Below are 10345 nucleotides of genomic sequence, written 5' to 3' on the forward strand. Positions count from 1 at the left end.
GATCGCCGGATATCCGCTGAGTGACCCTTACAAGTCCTTCTTGATCCTGAAGTGGAGTAGGTGCCGGTATTACTGCTGGTGTTGAATCCAGCACTGTAGCGGGTCATGGGGCTGGAGGACGAGCGAAAGATGCTGACTGGGACTGGAGATCCCAAAGAGGTAAGGCAAGGCGATCGCCTCGATCCTCTGCCGAGGGTCAGGACCTAGCCTGCTAAAACACGGCCGGGGCCCTCTTGGCCCTGCTTTGCCCACTAGCTTTCAGGGTCAGGGGACCTAGTTCCCTCTACCCTTCCCCAGAATTCGTCGAGTGTTCTTGGGCAAATAGATGACTAGTCTTTCTCTGGGTCTCGAGTTCCCCATTGTATGAATATGATGAGATTTAATAAAAGCGAAAATACTGTCAACCAAACTTTTGTAAAAGCCAATATCTATATTTTTAGTCAATCGGGTGTCCTGAGTCCGTGAGTTGACAGGTTTGGGAAGCAAGCGATCAATGCTAGCTAGTCCTCACCTCAGCTCAGGTCTGGAATTCCTGCCACATCGTCTATGGAGGTTCCAGCAATCTGTCCTTAACTCTAGCTCCTGTGAAAATGTGGATTTTTTTCTTTGTGGGAGTTGAGGGGAGGCATTTTTGGGGACAGTGTGGGAATGTACAGTATAATTCTGTAATGAAAGAGCATGCTCTTTACCAGAGTAATAATGACGATATAATAATAATAATTACTTATTGGCTGCTCACTATTTCAGGTGCTTTATGTATACTAATTCATTTAAGCCACACAATAGTCCTTTGAGGTATTAGGTACTATTATTGCCATATTACAGTTGAGGAAATAAGCGTAGAGAGGTTAAACATCTTGCCTAAGGACACACAGGTCATATGGTGGAGCCAGGAACCGAAGCAAGCAACATGGTTCCAGATTCAAGACTTAGCCAGAGTGCTACACAGCTTTACAGAAGCCAGCTAGCTTTTGTTTCCAATCACATTTCCTATCTATTCTGTTCTCTGGCCACTTCAGGGCAGCAATTCTGTGCTTATGGGTTCAGAATAATTGGAAACTAATTAATCCAGTAACTTTTCCTAGTCTTATTATTTTCAGAAAGAGGACCAGAGAGACATGGAGTCAGCCTCAGGAAGTTCAGCAGGAAGTGTACCAGAAAGTTCAGTAGGGCTTACCACAGCAGTAAGAGAAAAAGAAAGTAAATCAGTAGTCAATTTTAAAATTAAGAAAACTGAGGTCTTTTATGGAGAACCTATACCTCTTGGAGGTTAAATCTTTTGATTTAGTGTGACCTTGGCTTTTCTCATTGACTGGAAATTTTACATGAAGTAGCCCATATTCATACTTATATTTGGATTTGTTTTTCTAAAACCTTGATACAAAATTATCAAAGACACAAAATGATCAATGTAGTAGCATTGCTAATAAAGAAATGCTATAACGATTTGGCTTTTCAAATACTAATTTCTAACTCAGGCAGAATGTAATTTGTTTTTTGGGAAAATTTTTTTAGTATGATTTTTAAAGAGCAAGGTTAATTTATGAAAACTTAGAATTTTACATCCTAAATAACATCGTTATGTTTAGAAAAGACTTTTGCAAATTGTGGGACTAAATAGCCTGGGTTACAGTTGAAACTGCCTTGTCCCTCCCTACTTTCATGAGCTTTGCTCCCTTCCCTGAAGGGTATGATAGAGAATGAGGTAGATTGTGTTAGAATTTTGAAAACGTAATGTGAGATTGCTGAGCTAGTTCTATTTGTCTTTATACCTTTTACTTCCCATCCCCCAAATGTGCACCTGTATGCACAGGCAGGCAAACCACCTTACTTTTGACAGGTCAAAATACTGATCAGATAGACTCTGCTGTGCCCCAGATTTAGGCCTATGCTGATGTTCTCGCAGGGAATTTTTTTGCACTGCTTTCCTTGGAAGAAACGAAACTAAGTTTGAGATTGTGCACCTGAATCAGAAATAAATAGATAGGGCCTGGTGTTTCCAATCTTATGAATGGAGTCTTGTAGACCTTTGGTGCACTTATATTGATAGTCATCTTAGAGTCCTAGGAGTTCAGCAAGCCAAAAAGGCATGGCTGTGACTGACCATCTTTAGTTAAGCTCTGGCTAAAGAAGAGTTTAGGTGTGGCCATTTTCATATTCCCAATTCAGGTTCAGAATCTAGAAAAAAATGTTGGTTTTCCTCCTAACTTGGTTTGGGATATAAAGACTAAATTTAGCTAATTCTGGTAATAATTGAACCCACCAGAATCTAGAACAAAATACATTTAAGTTATGTAGGTTCCATATGATCACTGACAGCTTGAATCTGTATCAGAAAATGTCTGAATAGTATTTGTTATCTCAACTGGGAGTCCCTTAGGAGCTCTTGTGATTAATCAAATCATTACAGATATGAATGAAAGTGCTTTATAAACTTTATAGTGTTGTGTATCCTTTAGGTTGTTACTAATAAAAGTAAGATAGTGTGTCCTTGTTGAAATGTACCCAGGATTTGTTTTAATTAGGTATAGTAAGATTAGAGACATGGAGACAAGTGTTTTTGAAAGAGGAGTTTATCACTTAATAGTTCCCAAAAGAAGGGAGCCAGCCATACCACCCAGGGCCAAATGGGTCAGTGCCTGGGCCAGTCTGGAGCCAAAGGAGCAAGGGATACCAGACTCTTGATTTCTAAGTGGAATGAGTGAGTCAGGATAGGCAAATTTAGCAAGTTTTGAATTCGGTAGTTTAAATCATTTTTGTGGACTGTGGGCTACTGAGGTGGTCCCTAGTTGTTTGCTATTTGGCCCTGGGGCGATTAGGGTGGGGCAAAAACTGGTTTAGTGTGGGAGACTTAGATAAAGGAAATTGTTGGTGCTAAGGGTTTTGGATTGGTTGGTTTGCCTATGAGAGGCCTGCCCCCAGCAAACTGTTTGCTATCTCTACAAATTAGCCAGCCCTGGGAGGAGCTCTCTAAAGTCCCTAAAATGTCAAAAGTATCATCAACTATAGAATTTTTAAAAACATGATTAATATAATGTCTATCCTCAGTAATTACAAGATCAATATCATTGGGAATATTTATGTCATAAAATTGATGCTGACATTAATTTTGTTTTCCTTTTGTAGGAGGAAGAGGAGGAAGAGGAATTGGTGGTAAGAGCTGTCTCAGGTTTGGAACCATGTCAATAAAAGGAAGTTTGAGCTTCAGGCAACTCTGAAGTCATTTTAAGGAGTGTTATACTTGACACTTTGGAGAGAATGGGAAGGGGAAAAGCCTTTAATGCTTCCTTCTTGTCCAGTGGACTCTTTGGGGATATGGGCCTGGGAAGCTGAGTTTTTTCTTGGTGTGGGACTTCTCCAGTTGTGTCAGGGAGCCGAGCAGCATTTTGAGAGCCTGGCACTCAATTACCTGTTGTTTGTGGTTTAATAAAAAATTCTGGAAGGTACTTTTTTTAGATGGTCCTTCTTATGTTAACATTGCCTTTTTAGCTGGGCAGCTGGGGTGCCTAGGCCTGGCTGTCAGATGAGGGGAATTGAAATTCACAGATATTACATATCCCAAAATGCCGTGTTAACAAGTAAGGCCTCCTATAGATCTACTTCAAGTTTGGCCAGGTTTCCTTTACCACCTTGTTTTTCAGATAGGACTGATGCTTTCAGTGCATACTGACAACCTTGGAAGGCAGGAATATGAAACTTTTCCCTACTACTTAGCATCAGAGTTGAATGGGAGTCCCCATTCTGCCATTTCTGGTGGCAGTGTGGCTCTGCCAGCTGGCCTTCTACACGGTAATTCAGAGGCAGCACCTTGGTTTGGTGGTTGTATTAATCAAAGTATATGGATCATGGAGCACCTCCTAAAACCCCCATTTTCGTTTTTTCTGTGCTTCTCCTTCAGGATCCCCTAACAACAGTGAGAGAGCAATGCGAGCAGTCAGAGAAATGTGCAAAGGCTCGGGAGCGGCTAGAGCTCTGTGATGAGCGCGTGTCCTCCAGGTCACACACAGAGGAGGATTGCACAGAGGAGCTCTTTGACTTCTTGCATGCAAGGGACCACTGTGTAAGTCAGCCTAAAGTCAGGAAGGGGAAAACCTTACAGTGGCCAGGAAATACTTGGTGCTGACAGTGGCCTAATATATGTCAGGTAGAGTGCTGAGCATTTTATAGAAGCAATCTTACCTAATCCTACCACTTTCACTGGGGGCAGGTATCATTATCCCCATTTTACAGATAAGAAACTAAGCTCAAAGAAGAGAAATGATGTCCCAACTTGTATTGCTAAACAGTGGAGAAGCTGGATTTTGTACCTTTAAGTAACAGGCCAATCTTTAAAATACTTTATGTCCTTCAGTATGTCTCTTACCTAGTAGTTGATCCAAAAAGTTTTCTTTTTTTTTTTAAAGTAAACTTGTGTTTGACTCACATATAACAGTAAGGTTAGGTAATGTTTGATATGGCTCCTTATGTTAAAACTGATCAGATGGCCAAGAAGCATATGAAAAGATGTTCAGCACATTAGCTATTAGAAAAATGCATATCAAAACCACAATGAGATACTACATCTACCCACTAGATTGGCTCCCATCAAAAGGATAGGTAACAAGTGTTGGCCTATATGGAGAAATTGGAAACCTCATACACTGCTGATGGGAATGTAAATTGGTACAGTCCCGTGGAATATATTCTGGAAGTTCTTAAAAAGGTTAAACATAGTTACTCTATAATCCAGCAATTCTACTCCTAGGTATACCTTAGAGAAATGAAAACATATGTCTACACAAAAACATGTACACAAGTATTCATAGAAGCATTATTTATAGCCAAAAAGTGGAAACAACATTAGTGTCTATCAACTGATAAATAGATAAATAAAATATGACATATCCATATAACGAAATATTGTTTGGCAATGAAAAGAAATCAAGTACTTTACTTAAAACTCTAAACTCAGAATTACCAAATTGATCCAGCAATCCCACTTCTGGGTATATACCCCAGATAATTGAGATTCTGTTCAAGGACTTGAAAAGATATTTGTGCATGCATGTTCATAGCATCATTCATTCAGAATAACCAAAAGGTAAATGCAACCCAAGTGTCCATTAATGGATAGATGAATAAACAAAATGTGGTATATGCATACAATGAGCTATTTTAGCCTTAAAAAGGAAGGAAACTGACACATGCTACATACAATATGGGTGAACCTTGAAGATATACTAAATGAAATAAACAAATCACAAAAGGATAAATATCCACCTATATGAGGTACCTGAAGTAGTCAAATTCATAGATACGGAATGGTGATTGCCAAGGGCTGATGGGTGGGGGAAATGGGAAATAATTATTTAATGGGTACAGAGTTACAGGTTAGGAAGGCAAAAAAATTCTAGAGATTAATGATTGCAGGACAGTATGAATGTACTTAATGCCACAGAAATATATAGTTAGAAGTAGTTTAAATGATGTTTTATTTAAATATTTTTACAAGTGAAGCACTAGGTTAAGATCCGAGAGTGACATGGGCATGGTCCCTTCACTGAGTTATGAGCCAGTGTAGGAGACAGAGGTAGAAGTTAGTGAAGTAGTAAGTCCCTTGGGTGTAACCTTCTTAGTATGGCCTTCTTTGGTCCTTCTATTTAAAGCTGCTTTGTATCCCCCCAAATTTTATTTTCCTCACAGTGTTTATCACTCGGAAATTACCTTATATTTCTTTTATTATTCTCTAAGTGCATAAGAGATATTGTCTTATTGTCTTGTTTACTGTTGTAACTCGGCACCTAGAATAGTACCTGATATATAGTAGATGTTGTATAATATTTGTTGAATTAATAAGCACTATGATAATGGAGGTATAAGTTTCTGTGGGGAAGACAAAAGAGGGACAGATTTGTGTGAAGACTGAGCTTGTTTAGAGAAGGCACACAGGAAATGACATGTTACATTCTAAAGGAAAAGATGAAAAAAGTGAGAAACAGTTCCAGGCAGAAGGGAGATTTGGGCGACTGAAAGTTGTTCACTAAGGCTCAGGAGGGGTGTGGGTGCATGAGGCGGGTAGTGGTACGAGAAGGAGCAGGACTGTTCCAGGTCATGAAGGACCTTGTAAGCCATGACATTAAAGCTACCAATTAATGACTTCTTTTTTTTGTCCTATCTAGGTGGCCCACAAACTTTTTAACAGCTTGAAATAAATGTGCAGACTCATTCACCACAGCTTGCATCACCTGGGCATCAGGATATTTTTTCATGTTTTTGAACATGCCGTTTGTTTCTTATTTGTGTAACCGTAAGTTCATGTGAACCTCATGGATTTTGGCTTAGGCAGGTAGCTTCTATGTAATAAGCAGTGATTCCATCTTAATAAAATCCGGTGATCTGCAGACCTGCCACCTATCCTTTATTTTTAATTAGAATTTTTTTTAATTTAAAAATTTCAAACATATAAGAATAGGATAATATCAACACCTCTGTACCTATCATCTAGCAAGTATGTATCTCTTTAATGATGAGGACTTTTTAATTTTTTAATTTACTTTAATGGCATTATCACATTTCAAATGAGCAGTAATTGCTTAATAACATTAAATACCCAGTTCATACAAAAGCTTCTCTTATCCAAAAGTGACTTTTGACAGATTTTGGTCTCAGTGTCCAACAAGATTGCTTTTCTTTAAAAGTTTTTTAAAAGAGAAGTGTAAGGAAGGTATAGGTTTATGGATGGAGGGGTACTGAGGTCTAAGCAGAGTGAGAAGAGGGCACTTGGGTAGACGGTGCTAGCCAAGAGAAATTGGTTATATACATACAGGAGGGATTAACTTAATGAATGTATTGAAGATAATGGGAGCTAGCAGAGAATGGAGTTATAAATATGGAAAAGGAAAAAACCAGAATGAACCCTGCACTGTTAAGGTATTGGTATAAGTGAAATAAATATAGATGCCAATATGTATATATGTAGGGAATACATATATTCCCTAGCTCAGCCCACAAAGAGCTTTCTCTCCAATAAAAGGAACCAGGGCTCCTTGGAGAAATGGGTGACTCTGGGGTTGGGCATGGAAAATACAAGATATGCCTGGAACATTTTGTTGTTTCAGAAAGAAAGAAAGAAAGAAGTGCTCAAAGAAAGATTAGGGACATATTAAAAGTATATAAAACCTCTAGTCAAATCTAGGACAATTTGAACATCAAAATATGTGATGATATTAGATTATAACCCATTGAGTAAAATAGGAATTCATGAATCCATACATTAAAAAAATAAATGAATCGATAGTTTGGTGAGGAAAGGGATACATATTAATTACAAAAGGAGAAAGTACACTGGGGAAGCTTGGCAGACAGTAGCTTAGATGAAAGCCGACATCAGTAATGGGAAAAGTAACTACTATCCAATGAGGCAAAAAAGCATCACTAGTTCTTGTAAAAAATAAACAATCTAGATAAATCAAATCGCGGGACATTCTATAAAATTAGACATTGTACAAAGTAGTCCTCACTGTGTCCAGGTTGTGAAAGTCAAGGAAGGACAAGAACTTTCAGATAGAAGGAGACTGAAGAGATAAGACAACTGAATGCAACATCTGATTCTAAACTGGATCATTTATTATTAAGGACATTATTGGGACAACTGGTAAACTTGAATCTATTTGATGGCAGTGATACATCAATGTTAAAAAGAATAATACATCATTAGTGTTTTATAGCAATGTAAAATAAAGTTGGTTCATCATTTGAAAATCCATATAAGGTATCATATCAACTAAAAAAAACTGTGTAGATAGGAAAAGCATTTGAAGAAAATCAACCATTCATGATTTAAAAAAAAATGCCAGCATACTAGGAATAGAAGAGAAATTCTAAAAACAAAACAAACTACAGCTAACATATAATGGTGAAATACTGCTTTTCCCCTAAGAACAGAAACAAGTCAAGGATGTCAATAGCACTACAACTTGGATTCAGTAGGAAATTGTAATCAGTGGACTAAGGCAATGAAAGGCAAGGGGGAAACAGGCATACAGTAAAAGTGACTAGAAAAAACATGACCTTGTTCATAGAAAATCTGAAAAGATTTCTCAAAAGAGTCATCAAACAATTGAATTTAGCAAGGTCTCAGGATATAAAATCAGTAGACAAAAATCAATTATATTTTAATATACTAGCATTTTCTTGAAAAATGAACTGTCACTTCAAGGAAAACAATTGATAATATTTGCTGCCAGAGAAAATACAAGCTTTCAGGCAGAAATTAGGATTTCGAAAAACTTTCACTGGCCATTGTGAGTTTAAAAGCTTCTTAACATTTAAAGACCTTTCTCTTGAGATCAGTAGTGATATAAATGAATGTGATTTTTAAGAATATAATGAATGTAAAAACATTTGCAGGATATGTATAACTCAGTGAACCAATAATTTCCAAATATCTACTGTATGATGTGACAAAATCATTCATGGGCAAAAGATTCATTCAGAGTACCAGACCAATGAATCTTAATGTAACAGAGTATGAAAAGTTCTTTGACATGGTTTCAGATTCTACATTGCTACTAACCTTTAAGGAAACGATCGTTTGTCGAATTTTGGTGTATTAAAGAATATTCACCGATAAATAAAGGCTATTAAAATACTCTCTTTTCTAACTTCATATCTTTGTGAGGCTGGACTTTCTACATATTTCAAGTAGAACAACATTTCACAACATACTGAAGAAGCAGATATGAGAATCTAGCTTTCTAATAGGCCAAACAATTTGCAAGAGATCTAAAACAATTCCACTTTTCTGACTAAATTTCTTTCAGGAGAAAATATTTTTAAAGGATACTTAACATGTAGTGGGTTTATTATTGTTAATGACTTTAAAATTTGTTTTAATTTCTAATATGGTCAATACTAATAGACAAAAGCTCAAAAATTCTCAATAATTTTTAAGAGAGTAAAGGAGTCCTGAGACCACAAAGTTTTGAAAATTACTGATCGAGTTCAACCTTGCTCCCCCATCTTATAGATGGGTAAACTGGGACTTGGTGTGGGAAGGGGCCCTTTACAAGATTTTGGTTGTGGTCTGGCACTCCACATTTGGTGTAAGCCTTTAACAACCTGTGGCTGAGATACTTCCTCTCTAGTGTATCCAATCTCTCTTCATTGGATCCTTATCTGAATTTAAATGTCTATAAACTTAAAAGTCCTTTCTCTATACAAATATTTCCCTCCACCATACAACTGCCAGGTCCCTATAACAAACTTTCTTGAAAATTTTGTTTTATGATCACATTTCTACTTTCTCATCTTTCACTAATTCATATGTATTGAGCCAACTATGCACCATAACAATTTTAAATGCTGATATAATTCAGCAATGAATTAAAATCCTCGCTCTTTTAAATCTTACATTCTAGTGAGGGAAGACATATCCAGAAAAATTGTCCAGAATGTATAAATGGGTATAAGAGGATTACTGGGTAATTTTTCATTGTAGTGTTGGGGTATACCTTTGATTGACTTTATAGTAACTAGGCTACCTTACAGCTTTGTAGGGGTAGAGGTTAACTTGTAGGAAATTGATAGCAATACAAATAATTCTTATCTGAGGGTAATGCAAATGATTCCTATCCATAGCAATGGGCATGAATTTTGTCCAGTGGAGATGGAGTTGATTTCCATCTGGTAAAAGGTAATTCTTAACATTACAGTTTGTTAATGGGATATGATTTTGCAACTATTAGCCAATTCATTTCAGTATTCCTTTAGCTGATAATCTAAATCTCTGAAACTCATTTTTTTGAGACTCATTCTTATTTGAACACGTCCTACCATCTTATTGATTCCCTCATTTAATAATGGGCGAGTAGTTTATTATGAAAAATCTTTGGCATGTGGTTCGTTTTATATTTGTGTGAGAGTTATGTTTTCATCTTTTGAAAATTATAACTTAGCAGGCTATAAGAAAATAAATGTCAGGTGGTAATGTTATAAGAATAAAGCAGAGCAAGAGGACAGCTATTAACAGGTGGTATAGTATGTACTATTCTAGAACGGGCCAATCATTCAACGAGTCCTGTAATTTCTCTTAACTCTAGGTGGGATTCATCTTCTTCTCTCCATATTCACTGCCACCACACTAATCCAGACAATCTTCTCTCATCTTACTCCAATAGGCTGTCAGATGATCATCTTTAAAAACGTCTATCTGATCATATCCCTCCTCTCCTCTAGCTCCCTACAGTGGAGTCAAGATTTGTGGAGCCCAAATCTTACACAATTCGGGAGGTCCTCTTTAAGAAAAATAATACATTAGGTACAGGGCCTTGAGGGGGGCAGTAGAAATGACAGGCCCAGAAACTTA

The 10345-nt window shown here is 37.2% G+C and overlaps 1 protein-coding gene across 2 annotated transcripts; it reads left to right on the top strand.

The window, feature by feature from the left end:
• The first annotated feature begins 3 nt into the window (after positions 1-3).
• LOC107517907 (cytochrome b-c1 complex subunit 6, mitochondrial) lies at positions 4-6382 on the top strand. 2 transcript variants are annotated; one of them, XM_016159077.2, is made up of 5 exons: positions 24-159; positions 3127-3153; positions 3642-3789; positions 3899-4060; positions 6159-6382. In XM_016159077.2, the coding sequence occupies exons 3-5, from the start codon at positions 3727-3729 to the stop codon at positions 6189-6191; spliced, it is 258 nt and encodes an 85-aa protein (XP_016014563.1). In that variant the 5' UTR covers positions 24-159; positions 3127-3153; positions 3642-3726; the 3' UTR covers positions 6192-6382. The 2 variants fall into 2 exon arrangements, with proteins under 2 accessions (XP_016014562.2, XP_016014563.1); XM_016159076.2 differs by lacking the exon at positions 3642-3789 and having other exon boundaries at positions 4-159.
• The last annotated feature ends 3963 nt before the right edge of the window (positions 6383-10345 follow it).

The sequence above is a fragment of the Rousettus aegyptiacus genome, unplaced genomic scaffold (genome assembly GCF_014176215.1).
Source record: "Rousettus aegyptiacus isolate mRouAeg1 unplaced genomic scaffold, mRouAeg1.p scaffold_m13_p_1, whole genome shotgun sequence".
NCBI classification, from domain to species: Eukaryota; Metazoa; Chordata; class Mammalia; order Chiroptera; family Pteropodidae; genus Rousettus; species Rousettus aegyptiacus.